This window comes from Nothobranchius furzeri, chromosome 12 (genome assembly GCF_043380555.1).
Source record: "Nothobranchius furzeri strain GRZ-AD chromosome 12, NfurGRZ-RIMD1, whole genome shotgun sequence".
Lineage (NCBI taxonomy): Eukaryota > Metazoa > Chordata > Actinopteri > Cyprinodontiformes > Nothobranchiidae > Nothobranchius > Nothobranchius furzeri.
The window spans coordinates 31,061,792-31,088,122 of record NC_091752.1 but is presented as its reverse complement, the minus strand read 5'-3'; the positions used below and the strand labels follow the sequence as shown (position 1 = coordinate 31,088,122).

General features: G+C 41.4%; 3 protein-coding genes across 6 annotated transcripts in view; 1 reads left to right on the top strand and 2 right to left on the bottom strand.

Moving 5' to 3' along the window:
* The window catches only part of LOC107375951 (protein bicaudal C homolog 1), a 110,474-nt gene extending 108,951 nt beyond the window's left edge, over positions 1-1,523 (bottom strand). For all 3 annotated transcript variants that reach the window (XM_015944798.3, XM_015944799.3, XM_054750308.2), the window contains exon 1: positions 821-1,523. In XM_015944798.3, the coding sequence (XP_015800284.3) occupies positions 821-1,013 (193 nt within the window). In that variant the 5' untranslated portion in view covers positions 1,014-1,523. The remainder of the gene's footprint in view (positions 1-820) is intronic.
* Positions 1,524-3,113: 1,590 nt separating this feature from the next.
* On the bottom strand, positions 3,114-9,242 carry LOC107375950 (ubiquitin-conjugating enzyme E2 D4). 2 transcript variants are annotated; one of them, XM_015944796.3, is made up of 7 exons: positions 9,076-9,242; positions 8,464-8,527; positions 8,298-8,329; positions 8,014-8,091; positions 4,497-4,602; positions 3,523-3,616; positions 3,114-3,445 (listed from the first exon to the last, which is right to left on the bottom strand). In XM_015944796.3, the coding sequence occupies exons 1-7, from the start codon at positions 9,097-9,099 to the stop codon at positions 3,400-3,402; spliced, it is 444 nt and encodes a 147-aa protein (XP_015800282.1). In that variant the 5' UTR covers positions 9,100-9,242; the 3' UTR covers positions 3,114-3,399. The 2 variants fall into 2 exon arrangements, with proteins under 2 accessions (XP_015800282.1, XP_070398635.1); XM_070542534.1 differs by lacking the exon at positions 9,076-9,242 and adding an exon at positions 8,983-9,049.
* Positions 9,243-10,605: 1,363 nt separating this feature from the next.
* rgs7a (regulator of G protein signaling 7a) overlaps positions 10,606-26,331 on the top strand; it is a 79,447-nt gene continuing 63,721 nt past the window's right edge. Inside the window, exons 1-2 of the mRNA XM_015944795.3 lie at positions 10,606-10,827; positions 11,628-11,746. Of these exons, the coding sequence (XP_015800281.1) occupies positions 11,669-11,746 (78 nt within the window). The 5' untranslated portion in view covers positions 10,606-10,827; positions 11,628-11,668. The remainder of the gene's footprint in view (positions 10,828-11,627; positions 11,747-26,331) is intronic.

The following is a 26,331-nucleotide window of genomic DNA, read 5'->3' as shown; positions in this document are numbered from 1 at the left end:
ACTCCTCTTACCCAATGGTGAAGTATTAGACACTCAAGTATTTCAAAATGTATGATAAGTGACCTTAGCCTTTTGAAATCAAAGGACCCCTCTGCAGAACCTATTCTGGACTCCTTTCATTGGAACTTTTCACTGCAACACATACATCCCAAACTGAACCTGCATTCAGTACCAAACATAACTGGGAAAATGAGTGGAAACCTGTATGTTCAAGATCATACCTAACCCTAACCCCAAAAGCAGAAGAGGTCAAATCTGACAATAGATGCCATGCTTGCAATAAATTAAATACAAGTGCTATCATTAAATTTTATATTTTTGTGCAAAATACTAGTAAAACTCGCAGATTCACTTCTTGATAACGGAATCTTGCTGAAAACAGAGAAACCTGAAGGTTCAGGAAACTTCCGTTTAGATTTAGAACGAGGGAGTTTTTGCAGCGACGCCTGGTGGTCAGAGCGCGCTAATGCGTGTGAAGCCTTTGATGCATTAGAAGTGAAACTACTTTGAAGTCTTTAATTTTAAAACTTCTAAAACAACCGTGTAACTGCAAAGAAAACCGCATTGTTCAGTATTCTGTTATTAAGATTATTTATTTGGTTAATAATTTGGCCCCTACATTTTGAACTGAAGCAATTAACCCAATAATTGGTCTTAATAGCTTCAATTGACATTTCTGAAGCATGAATGATGACACCGTTCGGTTTTCTTTTGTCAAATATCTGGCGTGTTGGACACTAAAAGCTACATTTTATACAAGTAATGGAAAAAATAGACAACCTGGAAGGCATTTACGCAGAATAAGAGAAGTTTTCTTTACCTAACAACATGACTTCCAGCTTCTTACGGTCCACACGGAACCTCTCCTCGGTCCACTCCGGGTCTGGCAGCGGGTGCGGGCCGCTGAGGTCCTCCTCTGAACCGGGGATGGGAGAGTCTGTGCTGCGCTCGCTGTTGGAGCCCTGGTCCGACTGCTGCAAGTATCCGCTTAAAGTGTCGCACTGGGCAGCCATGGTGCTGCGCGGCAACTTCTCCAGGGGCCACTGCGATGTACGAAAAGAAGAACTAAAAAAAACTAAGCAGTGGACGTCTGGTACGTTTATATTCCGTCAGTTGGCTGCATCGTGCAAACTCGTGGCAGAAGAGTTGGGAGTTTTCCTGCGTTTTCCCCCATCGGACAGGCTTCTAAAAATAGTCTCACCGATCCAAAGGTTGTATGTATGTTGTCCGTGTGCAGTTAACGGAGCGCCTCGCAGCAGCACGCATACCAACCAACTCCTCGGGAAAGTTTCACGTGTCAGCCTTAAAAAAAAAGAAAAAAAAAGTCAGGACTCCTCCCAGAAAGTTTCAAAACATCCACTTCCCCCGAGCGCCTACGAAGATCTCCAAATGTTTCCGAGAAAGACGCTGGTTTCATTTATGTTTATTATAGAGGATGGGGGAAATAAACCATCACAGCCTTCAAAGGACTATGTATGAATCTAGAGTCATTTGTGATGATGACGTTCCATTCGACTCATAGGAAATGCTGCAGTGTTTCTGGAGAAGCAATCCAGGAAACGAACCAAAACAAGCGTGGAAGAAGCTTTTTGTAGTGAAAAAACGTCTAAGTGGGTCATTTTATTTAGTGGTGAGACAATGATTTTGCTGTTATTGGACAAGACACGAACGCTATTTTTTAAGGTATTTATTTCACATTTAGTTGTGTTCATTTAATATTTTACACTATTAATACGTTTGCTTGCACGTTATGTAGAAACAAACATTGATTTGTAAGTTTTGCAGCTGCTTTTACTTAAAAATGCATTGAAAATGAAATTAGTGTTTCAGTATTTCAAACGGTCTGTACACAGGTCACAGCACAGATAAAATATCTGAGATCACTTTGATTTTTTTTTCAGTAAGCTTGCATGAAAACACCCGTGACTTTAGTCTGAAAGTAAAATGTTGCAAATGACCAGGACATCCAAACAACACAAGTTATTTTTATTGGAAAAAAATAGTAGGCCTCTGTGCAAAAACGTAGATCTTTCTTTCAAAAATTCCAACAATTTTAATTGATAAAATTGTGAACTGCAAGAACAACTTCTCTTATTCAAAAACAAAACAAAAAAATAAGACATTTTCAAGTGATCTAAAACGTTTTAATTGTAGTGACTTTAGAAGGAATCAAAACTGTCCATGTTTTTTAACCTGTGGCGAGTATTTACTTTAAATTTCCTTTATAAAATCTTACTAACCATTAGTCCATATAGCTTACTGAAATGTACACAAAATTAACAAAAAGTATTTTGTCTTTGTTTCAAAATTAATAAATTAAAGTAGCTAAGGAAAGGCGTGTTTCATTTAAAATATATTGTTGTATTACATTATATTACGCCCTTTAGTGCCAGAAATTAAAACGCAAAAACAAATGTTTTTGTCTTGGTGTGGACAATGTGAATTGGATTTTTCTTCATAAAAACTAAACATTTAATCTAAAAGGAACATTAGGAATAAAGTAATTCAGTTTGATTACTGCATCAGAATACATCATTATAACATGAAAAGTGTTGATTAAGTGTATAAAAAGCATCCTGTTCATACACATAGACCACTATACGGGTGATTATACACTTGAGTTAATCTAGATTTTTGTTTTTCTATCTAAAATCTTGTTAAATACTTTTTACTCAAGTTAGAATTAATCATGTGTCCAGTGAAGTTTGAAGGTTCACGAAGCTAAAAGAGAAGTTGTGAGTCTTAATTACATCAGGGGACTGGGTTTGGATTTTATTACTGAAGAAAAATAATGTGCATTCATCTGGTGAACATTAGAATGGGTGGCTTAATTTCAGTCAAAAGTAAAACACTTTCTTTCAACACAAAAGTAAAATGCTACAGAAGCAACAGACACAAATAATTATTTGGTAAATAAACCTGAAAATAATGTTGCATAAATATGAATAATTAATTACTCGAGAGAAAACGCATCACGTCAGCTTGGTTAGTGAGGAGCAAAGTCTGCCATCTAGTGGTCACATGGATGCCAAATATTCCCTGAAATCTGCAGAAATCATTGGTCCCATTTGTTTAATTAGTGGTGCTGCAGGGGGGTAAATTATAAAAAGGAATGAATTTAATGAATCTTATTTTTATTTTAAGATTATTCAAAATACAGTCATGAACAATACACATTTGTAAAAGAAAAACACAAGCACTCCATCTCAGCAGTGATCAAAATAATACCAGTAATGCCAAAATAATAAAATAAAACAGGTCAAGTAAAATTTGGGAAGAGAAAGTGCATTTATGTGTATTAAACACTTCAGCTACAGCCAGTGAGGATAAAGCAGTCGAACAGTACTGTCATGTTATAAGGAGTTGTGAGAGGCGAGGCCTTGTTGCGTCTTCACTCCGTTACATTGCATACCTCTGGGTCCATTCTCTAGCCAGTTTGTTGTACCTTTAGGAACAGAAATGACACGATTAAAGCAAATGCAGTCGTTTGTCTTCTGATGAGCCAAGTTCTCCAATACTCACTTTTGCCTGTCTGATTTGTAGATATGTGCAATGTCGGGGACCAACGGGTCATCCGGATTTGGGTCACACAGCAAAGAGCAAATGGATAGTAAAACTGGAAGGGGAAAAAAACATAATTAGCTTTCAAACAAAACAATCCTGAAGTAGTAAGTTAACCAGCTCCACAGAAATGACAATCAAAACAAGTTGTTCAAGAATGATAAATCTGAGTTTAGTCTCAGAAAAATGCTTTGGCAGACTTGTTTCAGCCAACAAAACACCTCATCCTACCAGCACCTGCTTAAAGCCCTAATGGAGCCATTTTCACACATGCTGTGTGACCTTTTAGCCTTTTCCCCCACAATAACCACAGTTGGATGGTTTATAAAAAAAATAAAATAAATAAATATCAGCCCAATTTGCTCTCAACTCTTTTCTAAGATTTTTCTGCCAGTTAAAACAAACAAAACAAAAAGCTTGGAAACATTTGAGCATCTCTAAAGAGATCGTGTAAAACTCAATTTCCAATGCATTTTCAGTGAGTGTGGCAGTGAGCAGGTGTGAGTAATGCTACTCAGTGCACTTCCCTGCCGTGATAAATGTTCATTTGAACCTTCTAGACAATACAGATGCATTCAAGAACAGGTGGTGCTGATACAGAAAAAAGGTCAACTACAACATCCTAACTGTAATTCTTGTACTTAAAAAAAAACAGCAACTCCCAGCTTACTTATGCATTACATCCTGCCTCCTCTGCACTCTCACCAGATGCTCACCTCCACCCTCGTCCTCCCAGAGCACATATTCAGCAGAGCCTCTCACTGTGAAATCAATGTGTCAAGAGCAAATGCTGAAAACGTTCACACTAAACCGTCAGCACCTTCCTAACATCGCTTGTGAAAACGGCTCGAATGCTCTGATCATCTCTGAAATTCCCTTCCACTGTAAAAAAAAAACCTCCTGGATTTCACAGGTAGATGTACATTTTTATTCACCTTTGGATATTGTTAGTGCAGGTGACCACTGCGACCTCAAGATGTCAAGGCAAATGCTGCCATTGCCATTTATGTTCGGGTGGTAGATTTTTGTTGTAAAGGCAACCTGTGAAAATAAAGAAATATTAATAATAATAATAATAATACAGAGTACTGCAGCAGCCACATTTCTCTCTTATCCATCATGTAATGTGTGCGTTCCATGTCTACGGGACAGCAGATGGAAACTAGTTTTTGCTAACTGTGGCATATTTACATTATTATGTACATTCATCAATATGCTTTGCCCCATTCTAATACATATATTAAAGTCAAGTAAATCAAAACACGTCAGAAACTATTTTGCATCTAACCCCTACTCACTGACAAGAGTGAATCCTGTGAGATTCCAGCCATTTTTGACTTCACAACTTTAATTACCAACCTTATTTCCTTGCATCGGTTTAAAACCAGATCGAGAGAACTTGAGACTGACTCCCTGCATTACTGCTTTCTATAATTGTGTAAATAACTTTATCTGTGCAACAGTCATTTTGTAAATGCATCTTTTGCTGCCTTTAGGCCAGGAGATGAAAATTAGGTTTTTAATCTTTATGAGACCTTCCTGGTTAAATAAAGAATAAATAAAATTAAAAAATAACTCCGCGTTGTGTAGTTGATGTAATTATGACATCAAATTAAAATCTTTTTTGGGGCAAATAAAAATTACTGGTAAAAATACTGGTAATTTCATGAATGATATGGCACACCCGTAGATGGAATTTAAATGATTTTACATCAGTTATAGTTATAAGTAAAATGGCGTGTGTGATGTTACACACGTATGGCTCCAACTCTTAAAACCAGAATCTGGAGTTTTCCTCCTTTCAAGAATAATGTTAAGAAATCAATAAGAATTATAGTCTTATGTGGTATAATGTAGACAGTACAGATATTTTTTTATTTAGTTTTTAAAAATAAATAAAGTCTGGACTAGAGCCCTGCACGGGCCTAAAATCTGAGCCTGTGTCTGGCCCAGCCCGAGGGGGTGGAGCCCCAGCCCAACCCGGTCCGAAAAGGTTTTCAGGATTCTCTGGCCCGACCCGAGCCCGACTTTTTTTTAACCAACTACATGAAAACAAAGTGTGTCAATCCTGACCAATGTGTTAAAAGGCGTGCAGGATCCGATCAATTTGTTTTTCCCTCATTTACCGTCACGGAGATGACGGCGCACTGGCTCTGGTGGTAATCAAGTTAAATTATATCTCTTTCCAACAATTTTCACAAGAAAACAGAACAGTAAAAAGCAGGGCTTGTGTTGTGTTGACCGGACAGTTCCCGTATTTGACCGTTTATTTTGACAGAGAAAGAATAGAAAGAATTACCCCGACGCATGCAGACGAACTGACATTTTATTAATTACGCACATCGCAGATGTAGCTAAATCACCCAAGAAAAGATTCCCATCTGAACATCTGAGCTGGACACTGCTCAGCGCAGCTCACTGTCAGCGCATATGTGCACAGCGAGCTGAAGTTGTGGAGATTGGCTTGGAGCGCGTCGCAGAACCAGAGCGCATGCGGGAAGGTTCCTCCCACTGAAGCGAGTGTATTCCAAACCCGGTCTCTCAGAGAGACTTGTCACTTAGAAAATGTTCCCCGATTATGAAACTTTGGCTGAATAGTGCTTGTTCCTGTCTCCAATGTGGCGACACATCCAGGAGCCGTCTGAGGAGAAGCCCAGAATCTGACATCCTCGTCAGCTCAGAAAGCGCATATGATTACGCACAAGCGTGACCCGTCAACCCGGTCTCACAGTAAGACCGGGTTGGAACTGTTCAGGTTTACGCAGACAATCTTTACATAGAATTGGCATACAGATGTAAAATTTTTCAGTAAAATATAAAGCATTTTATTTAAATATCCATTCATTATTTTACAAGCACAGAGAGCCGCATCAGATGGATGGAAGAGCCGCGGGTTGCCGACCCCTGGTATAGCCTATAAAATGACATGTTTTCTCCAGGACCAGAGAGGACGCAAACTCATTACATCTCTTTTATTGTGAGGTAATAATTTCTCCGAGTTTTGTGGTTGCAGGCGGGAGTAGACATGCACGCTGCAGGTGCGGGCGGGAGTGTAACACATACGTTGCGGTTGCGGGCAGTAATGGTCAGAAATTCAGCGGGAGCGAGCAGGAGCGGGATGAAGAAAACAGTCCAGCGCAGGGCTCTAGTATGAACTAGTCGACTTCACTATAGTGAATTTTTATGTCTGGCATCGACTAGTCTCTGTCACATGATAATGACCGGCAAGATGCAGTCCACGGAAAAGACAGCAGCCTGCTGTCAGCAGGTGACAAGCTCCTGCGCGTCGGGAGGCAACGCGCTGTGTCAGAGCGTCGGTACTGACACCCGCCGTAAAACGGACATTTAACCAAATTGTGACCTTTACCCTCTTGCAATTTAACCTTCCCCTCACCCCGATCCTAACCTTAACCAGCTTGCGCATGCAAAGCTCTGATTGTTGACGCGCTCCAGACATCTGCGACCTGAGCACGGCCACAGTAACATTATCAAATCAGGTGTCGCCACCTCAAAAACTAATTTAACACGCGATCGTTTGTGTCGGCTCATTTCCTTTTATGTTTTCTGTCTTTTATTTGCGCCTGATGCGTTTCGCTGCTGTGGAGCGGGGCACATCAACTTGTCATCCAGTGACGCACCGATCACTGATGCGGCCGCCAAGCAGCGCGCACTCCGCTGTTTTTGCGGTCGGTAGATCTTTTAGAACTGCAGTTCAAAGGTAACTAATAAGGTGAATATAAATGAACCCAGGTAGCAGTTTTTCTTTAGGGTTGAGAGGAGATGCAGGAAGATAATAAACAGGCAGGACAGAAAAATAGTCAAATAAATACAAGTTAGTTTTTGTACCTGGTGGTTGCAACAAACAGACACCACTGAAGGTAATCAGAAGTGAGGAACAGAAAATTAAATAATTATTTTAATGTTTAGAGCAGCAGGAACACTGAGAGGCTGCAGGCACATCGTGAGTTTGCGGTGCTGCGCAGGGGGAGGGGGGAGATGGCTGAAGCAGAAACTACCGTTGTTAAAAGAAATTTGGGCGCAATTTTAATTGTCAAAAACTCCAGCGAACATTAGTTCATTTTGCTCAAATAGAAATTGAGGCCTGCCTCTAACTCTGGTCCTCCTTCCAATAAAGGCCTGGAGCTTGAGTCAAATACAGGCCCAGGCCTGTATTAGAGGATTTACGGTACCTCTTAAAAACACCGAATCAAACCGAATACGATTTTAACGTACCATTACACCCATATTATAAATACATTGGTCAATAATACTAATAATAATAATAATAAATGGCTGATTTGTGACACAAATCACAACATTACTATTTTTCTCCTAAAAATAAAGCTGCTACAGACAGACGTGCAGGCTATTGGATGACAATTTACTCTGGAAACTGTCAGAATACACTGGAAAATGCCTCTGATGCATCAGCTACAAACTAAATATTCATACCTTTGGTGGTTTAAAGGGATAATCAGTGGGGAAGTGGACAGACAGGAAGAAAACTCCTCCATGATAAGGACTGTCATTCTGAAAGAAAGAAGAGCAAACCATTGCTAAGCAATATTTATGTCTCAACAATGCTGTGTGCTTCAGTGAATAACACTAGCAGAGTGTGTCAGTCTGAGCTGGCCATACATAAAAGGACGAGCATAAAACACCATTGTATGGACATCCAGAAGCAACTTTGTTTAAAAAAAGAAAAAAATCTGGAAACAAATCTAGAAAAAGCTTACCGGCCCGGTGATGGTAGCTTGCCAGTGAAACACTAACAGTGGGGAAAAATTAACAGAAATATTTGAAGATCATTGAGGATTAGATCTTAAAGACATCACAATGATTTGAGTATTTGAGGATAAAATATACACATTTCCATAAAATCTTAAACCATCTCACACTTACTGTCTTCTCCCACAGGTCCAGCTGAGCATGAAGCTGGAGGGTCCCTCTGTAGGTCATTCAACTCCTGTAAGAAACAAAAAATAATCAAGAATAAAAAAAAGATAAAATAAAAAAAAATAAGAATCTGCCTGATAACTCAGACACGTGATACAATTAACAAACTAACACCGAGGGGGAAAAGGGTTAAACACGATCCGAAACAAGTGCTTTGTCATTACTGGGTTTAAAGGCCGGATATTAGTTGTTAGCAAAGTTAGCATTTCGGTTTACAACTGTCACCAAAGAGCAACGTTTAAACAATGGCGTAGACAACTCTCCACTGTCAGAAATGTTATTGATACAACCCTGGACTCATTTTAATAGTTGTTTCTAATCCTGTTTTACACGCGGCGGAAACGAAACGTAAACAGGAAATAAGCAATTAAACCACGTTATTTATCAAGCATTTAAACTCCCCTTTAAGTGAGCTGACTGACTGAAGGTAACGACAGTAAAAACATTTTTGAAAATAAAACTAACAGCGAATTTAACGGCTAACCACAGCCGCGTTTCCGCATAGCTCCAGCCTGTCGTGTACATTTACGCAAATAAAGAAAAAACGGTCATTCTCACCTTCTGTATTCTCTTCAAAGCCATTACGACTTTTTATTTAGCGGTAATAGAAGAAGCTACTGAGTAAACTCCGACTGTCGTCAGCTACTGCTGCGGTCACTTTCTGTCGACTCGTTAGTTTAGAAAAAAGTTGTTTTGTTTCCGCGTTTTTGTTCGTCGGAGAGTGGGCATTGCATTCTGGGTAATGAAGTTTAATGGCACGCTTTTTATTTAAAGCGACAGCCCACCACCGAAAAACGGCCACTGAATGAAATTATGTTTGACTCTGAAAGTAATTCTGGTGTTGTCCAGAATAAAACAGGAATATCGGCGGATATCTTGATCTTCATTATTTTCATTCTGACATCAGGATTTAGTCATTGGCTCAAACGTTTTAGGATCCTTTAAATGTTCTATTTCCTAACAAAATGTATCAAAACAACAGAAATTAAGACGAAACATGGAATGCAGAAAACAGACAAGTTGATATGTGTTTTAATATGTATTAGTTAGTTAGTTAGTTAGTTAGTTAGTTAGTTAGTTAGTTAGTTAGTTAGTTAGTTAAGCATTTGCTGAGCTGTGGGCGTATAGAATGGCTTTGCTGTAGTTCTGCATCTCATGTAGAGATGGATTGCATATGGCCAAGCATTCTGTCCTTGAGCCCCGAAAGAGCAAAAGAGGAAATTATTCAGGTAAACACATATAGAAACAAGGTGCACATCTACCATGTTCATGTCTCGTTCATGCCTCAGCTCAGCTGCACCAAATCTGTACATTTGTACCTAAATCTATCGTGGCTCTGGATTAAAAAAAAACATTTAGACCTGTTTTTCTTCTCCGTGTTAAAGTCCTGTCCTTGTTTTGAAAAAAAAAAGAGAAAGAAAATGAATGAGACAATTGAGAAACGCCATTGTTAGGGTTAGGGTTGTCATTATTTATATATTAATTGAAATATTTAATTAGGTTCCTGCTTGTGATAAGATCTACTGCACATTTTCTATCAGCTGTGATTATTTTTAGGGTGTTGACATGCTGATGAGTTACAAACACAATGGAAACATGTTATTTATTATAAATAACGTTTTGCCTCTTTACGTTTTTAATAATTGCATAAGGTAAGGTTATTAGATCTCAAAGGTAAATATGGGTCATACATGTGATCACATAAAAACATATCAATAGGCTAATTGATCAAGTTTTCTTCAGAACATATTAATTAAATGTGTAGATGTTTTCCTTTTTGGCCTTGTAATGATGATGATGATGATGATGATGATGATGATGATAACAACAACAACAACAACAACAACAACAACTATAATAATAATAATAATAATAATAATAATAATAAAACAACAACAATAGTAGTAATAATAATAATAATAATAAGTCTCAGGTATGTTTATATGTTGACACAGATTTCAGAGGAATCCCAGCAGTGAATAACAGTAAAATGTGATCCGAACAATTACTTTTCCCTAACAGGTTGTAGTTTATTCCTCACACGCGATTGGTCGAACGTCTGCGCGCTCCCGGCTCCCAAAGTGGCGCGCCCACGATTGTGAGCATCGTTCTGATGGGAGGAGGGGAGAGGAGAGACTGAGACAGAGCTGTACCACACACCGAGCGTCCGCCGAATGTTTGCTTCTCCCCGCTGCCAATGCATACCCCTCACATTCCTATGTCTGCCAGTTGACGCTCTGAACTCGAAGGACCAGGCTTCCACCCCTGCGAGGACTCAGGAGACCTAAAGCGGGCTGCTTGTTTTTTCAGGTGAGCCTCCCTCTTCCTCTCTCCTCCTTCGGTGGCCGTTTTCTCCCGCTGTGTTTGCTGGGGGTTCACGCGCCGATCGGGCGAAGAAAAACGACCCGGGAGCTGTCCAGAGTGCTGAACGGGCTTCATATCGTGGTTATTAAGACACGATATCCGGCCTCATAATAAAAGCAGATTGGATGACTCCGCTCTTTGAATGCTATCCATCTGCAGACTAAAACCTTGCAAGGATGCCGTGCGTGTGGGTGTCAAGGAGAGGGGGGGAAACACGGTGAAGCTGCATCAGGCATATTTGTACATTAGCAAAGTCTTGCACGTTTTGACAATGGCTGCTCTACTCAAATAGATGTATCCAAGCTGCAATGTAGAGTGTCATGCCTCCTCCAGGGACTGTGTGTTGGCTTACTGCATTTACTGCTGTCAGGGTCTCTGCCTCACCTTATCTTTCCATTTCAGTGATAGGATGTGTTCATAGATATCAGCCAGTGCGTGAAGAATCCTCTAATGTCAACAAACTGTAAAATGTTTTTCCTGTCAACCCAATCAGAGAAAAGAGAGAGAACATGCATCTTCAGAAGCCACCTATTATTCTTCAACTTAAACTTTTGCCACATTGGTAGATAACATTATTTACCTTGCTTTACCCATTTTTTCCTGAACTATGCCTTCAGTGAGCCCTTGTAATTTGTGCACACACATGCAGCCAAACTGGAAGGTTTGCACATTGATTTCATGTGTTGATGCCGAAGCCGAAGCATTGTCCCTCTGATGGGCCAAAATATCCCTTCTGTCCACAACAGGAGCACCTGACATTTCCTGTGGCAGATTTACTCACTGGATCATGGCACAGACCAACAGCAGCGGGCAGGGGACCAACGGGGTGGCGGATGAATCCCCCAACATGATAGTGTACAGAAAGGTAAGGCTGCTGCTATTTTTAGTCTGCATGCACGTGAAGGAGTGTGAGCGGGCACGACGCTCTGGCATCAATTGTGCTTGACAATGAGCTGGGAGGTGGAAATTTCTATTACAAATGGCGAGACAGCATTGTGCTCCCACGTTTATTTTTTAAAAATCTGATATTTTTATTTCAAATTTAATGTGCATTCATGTTGTTGTAAAACCACATCAGCGCTTAAAAAAATATAAATAACTTTGAGTCTCTCTCACTCACACACACACACACACACACACACACACACACACACACACGCACGCACGCACGCACGCACACACACACAAAGTCAAAAAGGGATTGAAAGATTGTCCATTACACTGTTAGTGGTGTATTTCTTCACTGTTCAGTTTGTTACTACATTAGCTAATTAATAGAAACGAGAGAGAGTGTAAACTGGTCCATTGCTGAGGCGCCTTCATCCGGCACTGTTCCAACTTTAACCCTCTCAGGCTCAAATAAGTTTTGATAAAAGGACGAACAACTAAGTCCTTCAGGGGTACTTCTGAGTAAAAAAATGCTCATGAAATACGTATGTGGAGTAAGCAGGTAGGTAGGTTTTAACGTTGCAAATCTGCAACGCCTGCCTCCAGAGGGTTAAACAGATTAATGAGATAATAATCTGCATAGAGGACAGAGTTTTCTTTAAAAAAAATTTGCACATGCAAGGTCACATGCAGAGCTCCTCCTGGTTGTAATCTTTTGTTCTCTTTGGAACAAAACCTGTGAAGCTTAGATTTCAAACAAACCTACAAATAAGCCATTTAGAAAATTGCCTTTGTTTCCACCAGTGGAGGATTCAGTTCCCAGGCGCCACTGCTGTCGTCTGCTGGTTTGGAATTCTCTGAACTCCTAAAGGAAAGCATGTTGCGATCCTTCTGCAGATGAAATGGGATGCTTCCTTTTTATAGGGAGAGAATTGTTAAAATAGGCATCTTTTGATATTACATTTTGTGGAAAGGTTACATTTATTTCTTATTTAGTAAAAGTTTGAATTGTCTTGGTTTGGAAACTAGAGTTGTGTTCTGACGGGTGGACGAGCTAAAATCTGGTCACAATGAGAGCGCCGGTGATAATTTAAACCATCCAGGACATGATGATCCTTGTAGGTTCAGTAAAACTGGATACTCTACTTTTCTATTTGCTTCTAATGAGAGGAGCTTTTGAATACTTCATTTTGAAGTTGCAAAGCTGCATGGATGAGAACGAAAGCATCTTCTCACAAATGGAGAAGCTCGACTGCCAATTTAGTTTTCTGACCCTACAAAGAAATTTTCCAGTCTCAAAGATTTCCAAATTGTTCATGCAAGTACAACTTTATAACCTTTACATTGTTATAAAAACCACATTTCATAGATATCCTAGCAAGACTGTTTCAAAATTCCAGCCTTAAGTGCAAACATAACTAGACATACAAGTAATTTATGCTGTAAATAACCACAACAGTAGCTCAGGAGGTAGAGCGCATTGTCCAGTAATTGGAAGGTTGCAGGTTTGATCCCAGCTCCGACTACAGATTGCTGATGTGTCCTTGGGCAAGACACTTAACTAGCCTTGCCTGCTGTTGGTGGTCGGGGGGACGCCTGTGCTCGGCAGCCTCGCCTCTGTCAGCACGCCCCAGGGCAGCTGTAGGTACAGAGTAGCTCATCCCCACCAGTGTGTGAATGTGTGTGTGAAGTGCCTCGAGGGGTTGTGGAGCCCTAAGAAGGTGCTATACAAATACAGGCCATTTACATAATTCTTTGTGAAAAGCCATGTGATTGCTTCCACATTTCCATCCATCGTCTGAATCCGCTTTGTCCATGTGGGGTGGGGGGGTTGGGGGCGCTGATGCCTATCTCCAGTGGTCAACGGGCAATCAGGCGGGGTACACCCTGGACAGAGAGCCAGTCCATCGCAGGGCAACACAGAGACACACAGGACAAACAACCACACACACACACACACTCACACCTAAGGACAATTTAGACGGACCAGTTAACCTAACAGTCATGTTTTTGGACTGTGGGAGGAAGCCGGAGTACCCGGAGAGAACCCACGCATGCACAGGGAGAGCATGCAAACTCCATGCAGAAAGATCCCAGGCCGGGAAGAGAACCCAGGACCTTCTTGCTGCAAGGCAACAGCACCACTGCACACCCTTGCTTCCACATTTATGAAATTATATTTTATTGAACTGCTATGAAAAAAACAGATATGAGTTGTATTTAATAGAAACATTATCTAGCCTGACTCAGGCTAGCCATTGGCTCAACTTTCCAATGAAAATGAATCTGTCTTTCCAAGTTTTCCATTATTTTTCAAATTTATATTCAACCAGGAAGGTCCTATTCAGATCAAAAACCTCTTTTTCAAGGGAGACCTGGCCAAGATAGGCAAACACAAAAATACAGTTAAACAGGCATAAACAACTAAAACAAGTCAATTCAAATGTAACAGATTTTGTTTATACCCTTTTCAGAACTCCACGTAAAAATATCTGAAACATCTCATTATTTTATTACTCACATATGGGACCTGCAAAAGTCATAAACAGAAACCATTCCCTGTTACATATTTCATTCTTTCATTTCTTGAGAGTATTCAGGCTGATTTAAATTTCACCCACTTTCACATCCAGGATTGAATCCATTCCATCTGCAACACTTTCTGCACACCAGTAAGAAGATATGCTGATCATGATATGATGGACTGAAACTGCTTTGTGGCACTCAGTGTGTTAAGAAATATTACCATCAAGATTAGCTGGTGTTGTGTTGTGTAGACGCAGAAAAGCAGTGCTCCGTGTTTTTATAGGTCACAAATGTTTCATCTTCAAACCAAAACAGACTAGACGGCTTATAAAGTAGGTCGAATATTAGGAGAATGGAGACGGACTGATGCAAGTAGTTTAGTCAGTGCTTCTTTGTGGGGGTTGGAAAACAGCAATGTCATTAAATTTTATTATAATGCACAGTAAACAGAATGGACAAGGAATGCCAAGTCATGGAATATTGCTTACATCCTGTGTGGATGTATTTAATATTGACTGGAGGAGGTTCAGCAATTCAGTTACATGCCATGTCTGCTTTAATCTCATTGATCCTTAAGTTCTGCTTTTTTGATTATATAATGAAGAAGAAGCCTTTAGCTTAAAGATACAATGCCTCAGAATTTTACAGAGAAATAATCATTAAACAGTCTAATGTCTCATTCATGTTGGAAAGAGGGCTACATAGAAACAGATTTCCTCCTCAGCCAGCTGGGGGTTGTCAGTTTTTCTCCTTTACAAAAAAAGAGATGTAGTTTCGTCTTCGTCTTCCTCCGCTTATCCGGGTCCGGGTCGCGGGGGCAGCATCCCAATTAGGGAGCTCCAGGCCGTCCTCTCCCCGGCCTTGTCCACCAGCTCCTCCGGCAGGACCCCAAGGCGTTCCCGGACCAGATTGGAGATGTAACCTCTCCAACGTGTCCTGGGTCAACCCGGGGACCTTCTGCCGGCAGGACATGCCCGAAACACCTCCCCGGGGAGGCGTCCAGGAGGCATCCTGACCAGATGCCCAAACCACCTCAACTGGCTCCTTTCGATCCGGAGGAGCAGCGGTTCTACTCCGAGTCCCTCCCGAATGTCCGAGCTCCTCACCCTATCTCTAAGGCTGAGCCCGGCCACCCTACGGAGGAAACTCATTTCGGCCGCTTGTATCCGCAATCTCGTTCTTTCGGTCATTACCCAAAGCTCATGACCATAGGTGAGGATTGGGACATAGATCGACCGGTAAATCGAGAGCCTGGCTTTCTGGCTCAGCTCCCTCTTCCCCACGACAGATCGGCTCAGCGTCCGCATCACTGCAGACGCCGAACCAATCCGCCTGTCGATCTCCCGATCCCTCCTACCCTCACTCGTGAACAAGACCCCGAGATACTTAAACTCCTCCACTTGAGGTAGGACCTCTCCCCCGACCCGGAGGTGGCAAGCCACCCTTTTCCGGTCGAGAACCATGGTCTCAGATTTGGAGGTGCTGATCCTCATCCCAGCCGCTTCACATTCGGCCGCGAACCTACCCAGCAAGAGCTGAAGGTCAGAGCTGGATGAAGCTAGGAGGACCACATCATCCGCAAAAAGCAGAGACGAGATTCTCCTGCCACCAAACTCGACACACTCCACACCACGGCTGCGTCTAGAAATTCTGTCCATAAAAGTGATGAACAGAACCGGTGACAAAGGGCAGCCCTGGCGGAGTCCAACCCTCACTGGGAACAGGTCCGACTTACTACCGGCTATGCGGACCAAACTCACGCTCCTCTGGTAAAGGGACTGAATGGCCCTTAACAGAAAGCCACCCACCCCATACTCCTGGAGCGTCCCCCACAGGGTGCCCCTGGGGACACGGTCATAAGCCTTCTCCAAATCCACAAAGCACATGTGGATTGGTTGGGCAAACTCCCATGCCCCCTCCATCACCCTTGCAAGGGTATAGAGCTGGTTCACAGTTCCACGGCCAGGACGAAAACCACATTGCTCCTCCTCTATCTGAGATTCAACTATCGATCGGACCCTCCTCTCCAGTACCTTGGCGTAGACCTTTCCAGGGAGGCTGAGGAGTGTGATCCCCCTATAGTTGGAACACACCCTCAGGTCACCCTTCTTAAAGATGGGGACCACCACCCCGGTCTGCCACTCCCTAGGAACTGCCCCCAATGACCACGCAATGTTGTAGAGATGTGTCAACCATGACAGCCCTACAACATCCATAGCCTTGAGATACCCAGGACGAACCTCATCCGCCCCCGGGGCTCCGCCGCTGTGTAGTTGTTTGACTACCTTAGCAACTTCTGCCCCCGAGATCGGACAGTCCATCCCCAGGCCTCCCAGCTCTGGTTCCTCCTCGGAATGCGCATTGGTGGGATTGAGGAGCTCCTCAAGGTATTCCTTCCACCGTCCGACTATAGCCTCAGTTGACGTCAGCAGCTCCCCATCCCCACTGTAAACAGTGTGAGCGAGTTGCTGCCTTCCTTTCCTGAGGCGCCGGACAGTTTGCCAGAACCTCTTTGGAGCCGATCGATAGTCTTTCTCCATGGCCTCACCAAACTCCTCCCACGCCCGAGATTTTGCCTCGGCAACTGCCACTGCTGCACCCCGCTTGGCTATCCGGTACCTGTCTGCTGCCTCCGGAGACCCACAGACCAGCCACGCCCTGTAGGCCTCCTTCTTCAGCCTGACGGCTCCCCGAACCTCTGGTGTCCACCAGCGGGTACGGGGGTTGCCACCACGACTGGCACCGGCCACCTTACGACCACAGCTAGCAACAGCCGCCTCGACAATCGCAGAGTGGAACAAGGCCCACTCGGACTCAATGTCCCCCACTGCTCTCGGGACGCGGTCAAAGCTCTGCCGGAGGTGGGAGTTGAAGACCGTCTGGACAGGTTCTTCTGCCAGGCATTCCCAGCAGACCCTCACTATGCGTTTGGGTCTGCCAGGTCTACGCGGCATGTTCCCTTGCCATCTGATCCAACTCACCACCAGGTGGTGATCAGTTGACAGCTCCGCCCCTCTCTTCACTCGGGTGTCCAAAACATACGGCCGCAGGTCAGATGATACGACTACAAAATCTATCATCGACCTGTGACCTAGGCTGCCCTGGTACCAAGTGTACCGGTGGGCATCCTTATGTTCGAACATGGTGTTCGTTATGGCCAAACTGCATTTTGCACAGAAGTCCAATAACAAAACACCGCTCGAGTTGAGATGTAGTTATTGTTTACAATATGTCTCACTTCCACACTTCCTTGATCCAGAGCCACTCATATTTGAGACTGTGGGGTAGCCACTGACTGTCAAAAAGCAGCAGTGTTGTGGACAGAATCTTCACACTAACAAGAAGGCTAGATGCTAACATTGAGCTAACAATGCTAACAGTGAATTACAAAAAGCAACTTCAAGCTACTTTTTCCAATTACCAACAACTCAGTGTTACAGTAAAATGATTTATTGACTGAACTTACTGTGCATGACTTATCTTTACTCATGTAGAATCATCTGGCGTCTTCTAGAATCTGATCCATAACTGCTAACAGCTGCTCCGAGCAGACGTGTTTGTTTTGACACATGGACTGCAGTACCCACATTTGGCCACAGGATGTCATACTTACTTCATGCACCTTTAAAGTTGTCAGGATTTGTCATGATCCTGCTGATGGCTAAAATGTTTTCTAAAATCAGACCGATTACAGAAAAAAACATGTAGTATATTTGCCTTTGGGGCTTTTAAGGAAAAATAGCATATGGTAGATTGCAGAGGAAATAGATGAAAAGGTTTTGAGAAAAATAGAAATCTTTGATAGAAATATAACATTTGTGTTAATTTAATATTACAGTTTTAGTGCAAGTGAGCGAAGGCACTCGGCAAAATTATTACAATTATCTTATGTGATTGTTAAAAAAACAATGTAATCCTTGTTACAAGTAGTTCCTGCCTTTTGATCATAACTTGTTCAGATGCAAATGAAAAATAATGATTATAGATTTAATATTGTTGTGACCTCCATTCTTCTTACCATTTGAGCAGAAGTGGGCACAGATTGGATCTGTACACCGACTGACCTGCTTTACAGGAGGAGGAAAAAGAGACATGAAACCAGCAAGCATGACATGACATTAATGCAGGCTCAAGTCAAATTAAAAACAGGAAGATCACTGTCTGCAGATATGAAGAAACCGCCAGTAGGAGCTCCAAAGGCTTTTTCTGATGGAGATAACTCGGTGGAGGTGATGCAACTCACACTGGCTGAACCGCACTGAGATGAGGTGAACTCTCAAGGGGAAAACGTGCTTTTTCGCCTTTCTTCTGCAGCTCAGCCCTCTCGTTCATCTGAACCATAAACACACACTCTGAAAAAAAAGTGTTGAAACGCTGATAGTGAGCAACCACATACATGATATCTGATGTGTGAGTACTGTTTAGTAGTGGAAGTGTTATGTAATATGAGCAGAGGGACTTCTATTGTGTAGGACAGCAGATAGTGGTTTGAAAGTGTTTCCACAGAGGGCATAACTACATCCTTTCACTCTCTCAATCTGTCTTAGTCTCTGGTGAGTCCATTTTTCCATACCTACCTATCCCTTTAATGAACATAAATGGGTGAGCTGAAATCTTGATCGACTCAGAAGTGTGAAGTTACTTCTTTACGAGGACTGAATGCAGGTAAAGTTGTGCTGTAATTGTTAATCTGCGAACACATGCATATCTGAGCAAGGCCATGGAAATTTTTAGTGGTTTTATTTGTTACTTTTTCAAATTCAAACCCTTTTTAATGTTTTCTTGCTCACACATCACTTGTGTGTGCACCGTAAGTAAAGCTGTGACGCGTGTGTGTGTGTGTGTGTGTGTGAGGGCTGTATGTAGGGCGAATGTTGCTAAGAGAGAGTTCTGAATTTTTCATGCAAGCCTAAAACAGCTCTGGTTCACAGCCGCTCAATGCAAAGCAGGAGCATATCCTCTCACCAGCTAGCCGTTTGTGTGCCTGTGTTTGTGTCCAAGTGCATTTTTAAATAAAGCTACAATAATGTGTAACATCCTGAAAGGATGATATTAGACCTTTTGGCTGCTTCCTTGCTCTTGCTTCATGTTTTGAAAAATGCTTTTTTAAAGGTTTCATAATTTAAAATTTTGTATGATACTTCTAGCATCATATAAAATTGAATAGACTTTTCAGGCGGTGAGGCACAAATATTGTAGCTGCAGATGGAGTAATACAACATTGTGCATCACAGCATTTTGCTTGCAGCTTTATGATTCTGAGAATTGATGTCACTTTCTTAGTCCTTAGAACAACAATCAATTGGAATTTCTTAAAAATTAAAATAATAACTTAGACAATTAAAAAGCTGTCATATTTCTTTTTCAGAAAATTAAAGTCAGGTTCTCCTTTTTTTTGGTGTGGTGTCTGACAGCTGCGGCATCGGCTGATTCTTATTTACATTTCGGCTGCTGAGGGGTATCCAGTAATTGGTCTTCCAGCTGCCAGTTTGGATTCTATATTTGAGCAAAGCCATTAATCCAGTACTCTAAATTTTCTGTTCTTGTTCTATTTTCCTCCACTGAAAAAATGACAGTTTGCTACTTTTTATTTTCAGTTCATACAGCAGAAAATTGACCAAAAGTATCTGCGCACCAATAATATAATTCATATTCAAATGATGCCTGAACATTTTACGGCTCTGCAGATCTGTCTTTTCCTCAACATCTCACCTCTTTTAAAGGAAAGTCTAAAAAAAATCAGCTTTAAGTTTTTTTGGGACATCTGATAACAAAAGAAGAGACTCACTCCTACCTAACAATTGGTGGAAAATTAACAAGTCCCTTGAGGGAATTATGCCTCAAATCCTCAATGCGTTGCAGAATCATGAAATTGATTTCATGTCACCGGAACAAATACTACATGACATTCATGGTTGTAACGCTGATGTGCTATTCTAGATCATTTATCATCATTAATGGATTAATTGCAAAATAATTCAAGTATTCATTTTGGATCTCTAACTGTTCTATTGCGCATGACTTAATACAAGTATTTTCTAAATACAGTCAGAAAAACATAAATTAGGCTTTAGACTGAGAGTAGCCTGGCCAGCCATGTAAATGCTTCCTTATGGGAAGCAAAGAGCCTGGTAACGCTCCCATAAGCCCACCCCATGAGAATTCTAACCGAGCCAATCAGCACTGAGCAGCATACGTCACACACCACGATGCTCAGTCTCTCGAAAACAACAAAGATGGTGTCTGAAGCGGAGTTCGCTGCGGCTCTTCCCTCTGTTCTAAATGGCTTGGAAGTGTCTTTAAAAGCACAATAAGAAGAAGTGCTAAAAGCCTTTCTTCTAAAGAAAGATGTTTGCGTCATTGCCAGACACCATTTTTGATTACAGCAAAAAAACTACTGCGATACAGTCGCCATTTCTGCCTTTTTCCTGATTGGTTATTTTAGAGCCGACTAGTCCTGCCCCTCATGATGCTCTCTGCCTCTAAGTACCCAGACTCGTCCTGTGTGTAGAATAGACAGAGGGTGAGCCTGGCAGGCCAGGCTAGACTGAGAGACCATCAACAGGCTCAGGAACTCTTTGCAAGTGTTCTGGATTCATTAGCTGATTAGAGTGTGACACTTTGAGTCTAGAATATGGAACCTTTTCACAATATTCTAATTGTCTGACATTTCAAATGTGTTTTTTTTAAGCTGTAAGCCATAATCATCGCAGTTATAAGTGCTCCTTTCCTTCATTCATCCAAGAATATCCATTTATCCGTTTGTCCACAGGAGCAAAGGTTTCTTACTTTTGTGGCTGGTGAGGCTTCCTTGGCCTTGGTTTACTCGTGCATGTTTAATGATGAGGAGACAAGCTTCCACAGTACTCTGATGAAAGATAACAAAAAAAATTAATTCCACAGCTTGTAATCTTACAGGAGTGTCCAAAATTAAGTTTCCCTTGGCTTAAATAAAACAATACTGTGGTAAGAAACCGTATTGCTCTACACATCACCACGCTCAGCAGGCTGTAACTGGTTTTATAGCCCCACCCCGTGTGTCTGCCCTTTTCTTAAAGTGACAGGAATCTATTTTCTACCCTACATGAATTGACCAAAACAAGACTTCTTTTAACAAATTAACATTTTTAAATAAACAAATGAAATTGTTTTTAGCTTAACTTATTCACAGACTTAAACATATATGAACTCAAACTTGGCTTCCACAGCCATTATGTGTTGGCACAAGAGCTCTCCGTCGTCCTCACAGTGGGTGATGGAGACACGCCCAAAATTTTGAACATCTGTCGAAAAAGACAGAGACCTCAAACTTGTGATTGGTCAGGACGCCGCTTTTTGTAAATTCGTCATCAGCACCGTTGCCCTGTTAAAAAGTACGAAGAAATTAAGTGGCAGACCCAGAACAGATTGAAGAACGCATAGTGGAAAAAGTACAAACATGTGAACGTTTATTCACTCGTGACTGAAAGAGTACAAAATACAGAGCAAACGTGAAAAGAAATGACAGGAAATGTGGGTTTAGAGGTGGCAAGTGCATGAAGAAGTGGAGGAGAATGAAGGACAAATTTGTCTGTGTTATAAAGTCTGTAAAATATATGAACACATTAGTAAATACACTACAGAGTGTTATGGTCACAAGATACCACAGAAAAACACTACGCCCTCTGTTGTCCTTGCAGGGAATTGTTTTGCGACACTCAAATGCCTGCACAGAAGTTTGCATGCGAAAACTTTTCAGACACTCCGTGGGTTGCAGAGCTCACGGAGAAGTATAAATCAGGCTTTAGTTTTTGGCTGGTTTTCCAAGAGCTCTAATTTCTGTCACATAACTGACATGGAAACTAAACCACACTCAGATGGGCTGACTCAAACCACACTGTACTGAGCTGTTTCAGGTTGAGTAGTGCTCTTCGTAAACCACCATTAGTAATGTAGAGCTGACACGCCCAAAGTTGGTCTGATTCCTGCATGTTTCCTGCATGTTTTAGATTGTGAACACTGCAGATTTGTTTGATTCAGTGATGAATTACTCCTGTAAACACAAACGATCACTACATGCCCTATAGAGCTCCGGATGTCATGTGACTCTCAGAGAGTAGACGCCATGTTGGCAGGCAAAAAAGGTAAACAAAATGAACGGGATCCGCTTGGATTTTTTTCCGTCAGAGTTTACTTCACACTTTAAAACCAAAGAAATCATTATATATAGTCAGAAATTAAATAGACTAAACATCTCTGACCCTTACTGTGCCCCTGGGATACTTTTTAAAAATGCCAGAAGCTGTCAGAGCGGACTTCTTACCGGATTTGTGATACCCTGACATTTACATTTCTACATTTCAGTACTAATCCATGAAACTAATTAAACAAAAACACAAATAACATAGATTTACATGTAAGACGTTTAAATAGAGTGCTGTGCTTTTTGAACGTTTAAACTCAACGCCAAGAGAAATCACTAGTCTGATTTTTTTCCGCGAATAAAATAAATATGTCAGGCAGGAGCGTCTCAGGATCTGTCTGAGATCTGTCTCGGTGAGACAGATAATAGCAATCCAAAGTGCTTTTTATGTGTGATCTGACAATTGATCAACCATTGCTTAAAAATGAAAAACAGCTTAGCCGGTTAATTGCTGTGATCATAAAACACGTAAACGGCAGCACGCAGAAATCCCGAGGCAACGTTTTACGTGATGTTTACTTGTTGCTATGAGTAATAAGACAGAAAAAGCCACGCCAAAATAAGTTTAGAAAGCCCACTAAGAATCATAATAAAATCATTTAAAATAAATACCATACACAGTTGAGAAAACGTTGGTTTAAGTACCTGATATGAAGTGGTCGCTGCATAAGCAAAAACCTTTACTCTCGGGATCCCACAGCTTCATTTTAGCCTGGAGGCTAGCGCGAGTCATTGCGATGATCCAACGTTTGCAGCGTTCCGGATCTTGGGGAATCCTGTAGAAGGCCCTTCCCTTATCTCGCCTGCAACTATTCTGGCATCCTGGGGCACAACAGGAATCTACCATACTTCCAGTTTGATTGAGTTTTCTGATAATAACAAATAGTCTAGCTGTGGACTACTGCCTGCCAAGATGGCGCCGTTCGATTTGAGCTGTTGCAGGCCGGGAGAAGTGACGTCAACTCCCGGAGCTCTATAAGTTAAAAATTGTATGTCGCTTTGGAAAAAAGCATCTGCCAAATAAATAAACAAACATAATGAAGGCTGAGGAGACATTTAAGCAGTTAGCTTCAGAAGTTAAAAAGACGAGTACAGTGAGGAGATAGATTTCACTTTTGCTTTCACTAACAGACACTAGGGGGTGTTTAAAGCAAGCCAGACTGCAAAGTCTCCTTTCAATGATGAATACTATTTCCAGTTTTTTGCAAAGCCCTGATTTGCCGACACCAATTATAATTTTTGTCTAACAACAATTACTCCATAGAAATCTAGATAAATCGTACCGGTGGCACAAGATTTTGCTCCATAAGGCGGTCAAGCCATGCTCCATTGTAGCCTCAGCAGACCGACCGGAGGTGGACTGGAATGACGATTTGGCCATGGCATTGTTATGACCTGTTGGCCCTCAGAGTGGTGAGGGGTGCTCGCGGAGTTATCTCTATTCTGCTGAATATGCAGGTGGGAGGGTAGGGGGTGCGTCAGCCCAAGTGGCCAACCAGGACAGTGCTAGAATGCCAGATGGGCCAGTCCACTACTGAGGCCGACCATTGGACGGACAGTTTTAGGTTGGGCCAATCACAGCGCACTATGTTTGCTTAGAGAAGCTGGGGGGAGCTTAGCACCATAACGGCAGAGCTTTCTCTCCTTTTTTACGACGACAGCAGAGTTTTGTTGTGGCAAAAAAACAAAAAACAAAAAAAACAGTGGCATAGAAAAACAACAGCACTTGTTTGAAACGGCCTTAGCATCAACTTTGGAGAAATTAGACTTGGTTTTTCTTCGAGACATGAGCAGATAGAGGTACTCAAGACCTGTATTTAAAAAATGGATGCCTCGTCTTCTTCTGATTGGTGGAGTGCCCTGTTGACTGATACCTGTAGTGATTAATATGTTACATTGTTTGTTGCTCTGATTGGTCCTGGCACTGTCCAATTGTGAGACAGTTTAAAAGACATTTGTAGACTCCGCCCTAGAGCTCGCTCTGTCTATAGGCCGTGTGCAGACTACACATTTACTTATATAGGGTGGCTTGCCAGGCTATAATAATTCAGAACAGAATGAAAAAGTAAACAATAGCATGTTTGTAGATTTTTGAGGATTTTTGAGTTTCAGCCTGGCTGATCATCAGGTAAAGCCTATCATGCTAATGTTAGTCCATTCCTGTCAGAGCAGCCAGATGTCTTTGGTGCCTCTATAAATACTGCCATCAATTTGTTGAGGAGTCTGAATCTGAATTATAAATCTGCAACATTTGATGCACTTTATATTTCAAAAACTAGCCTTGATACTCCTCTTCAAAACTGTTGCCAGAGGGTTAAAAATCATTCAGTAGAAAAAAAAGTGTTTCATAGTCTAACCCTTGTTTAGACTCACAAATTCAACTAAAATTGTCTCACTGTGGAGTTTTTTTCATTTCGCATCTAATCTGCATCTTCTGAACAACGCTAAATCAGCCTGCCTTGTTATCAATACAATTTTGCAACCATCCTACATTGCCCATGAGTCATAAAGCAGAGGGGACTGAATACATTTTGAGCTTTTTCTCTGCTGAGAGCCAGACTGAAGGGTTCTTACACTGCTCGTCTCCCTCAGCGTGCAATCAGAGGATCAGCAAGACCAAAAGAATGAGAGAAAGAGGAAGGTTTGACAGTCCATAATAACTAGATCTGAGAGAAATCTTTATGCTTAAACTTGGGTTCTTTGTATGTTTGCTTGTGAGTCTGGTGATTTTGCTTCCTGTATATACAAACATGCATTTTTTGTTGTTTTTTTGCACACTAAAGTGTGTGTGGGGAGGGGGTGTTTGGCAAACAGCGTAGGTTGGAAAATTAGTGTTTACAGTGTTTAGAATTTCAAACTAACCCATTATTATATTAGTTCATGTCAATAACAAACAATGTTACCATGTAGTTGGACTATAATTTATAGTAGTGAATTTTCTTTTTACTTTAGATTAAATTATTCACCTGTCATGCTTTAGCTTGCAACACAGCACAGGATTTTTGTTTCAAAACACGCTCCATCAAGCTTAAGAAAGAAAATCACTCAGGGCATTAAAAAGCTTTTTGCAACATCAGATTTAAATAATTAAAATGACTCATCGCACACCTTCACTGAAAAGCAAAGCTCTTGATATTTAAAATCGTTTTTAACAAAAAATGACCAATTGTTACAGTGTGAGTAAAGATGAAAACATTTTCCAGAAGGAAAAAAAGAGGTAGATGCATTGAAGAAGGTGGACAAAAGAAGAGCCTTCAGGGATAACAGGACTACTAATCAAACTAAGAATCTTTACTCTGGTATTTGCTTTTCAAACACCGTCCCTTCTTTATTTATTTATTTATTTCAGTTCTATTTATACTTGGCTTACGGTACTTCTGGAGCTGTATAGAACCATAATGATCTCACCAGAATCTTTGATGGATCTGGATGTCATTTGCATAGCTATCATGGCGGTTCATTTCAGACTAATAAATACTGATTACCTGCCTGCAAAGGAGGATCCAAGCCCACAAATGACCGCTCCTCTGAGATTTGACCCAGTTCTTCTTTTTCTTAAAGGGGCTGGGATCTTTATAGAACTAATTAGGACTTTTAGACTCCTGATTATAACGTTGACACACATCATTTGAAAAATTTGGGGAAAGTTCTAATGCTACGAAGTGATTGGAAACATGTCATGGATGTAATATTTCTCTAAGAGAACTTTGATGTGAGGAAATTTTCAGTGAGCATATAGAAAAGAGATCTGAGATTGGCCCGGGGTTACGTTTTACTGAAGTTTCAGGAGGGGCCTATTAGCTTCATGTTTGAGTGGACAGATGGAGTAACAATTTACAATAAGGGCTCCTTTA

Excerpts from the sequence above, each read along its gene's own strand:
- LOC107375950 (XM_070542534.1), bottom strand. The coding sequence starts at position 9,042 with ATGTACACGACAGGCTGGAGCTATGCGGAAACGCGGCTGTGGTTAGCC. Across the intron at positions 8,092-8,297 it reads AAGCTACCATCACCGGGCCG|AATGACAGTCCTTATCATGG; the intron begins GTAAGCTTTTTC and ends TCTTTCTTTCAG. Across the intron at positions 3,446-3,522 it reads TACAAATCAGACAGGCAAAA|GTACAACAAACTGGCTAGAG; the intron begins GTGAGTATTGGA and ends CTGTTCCTAAAG.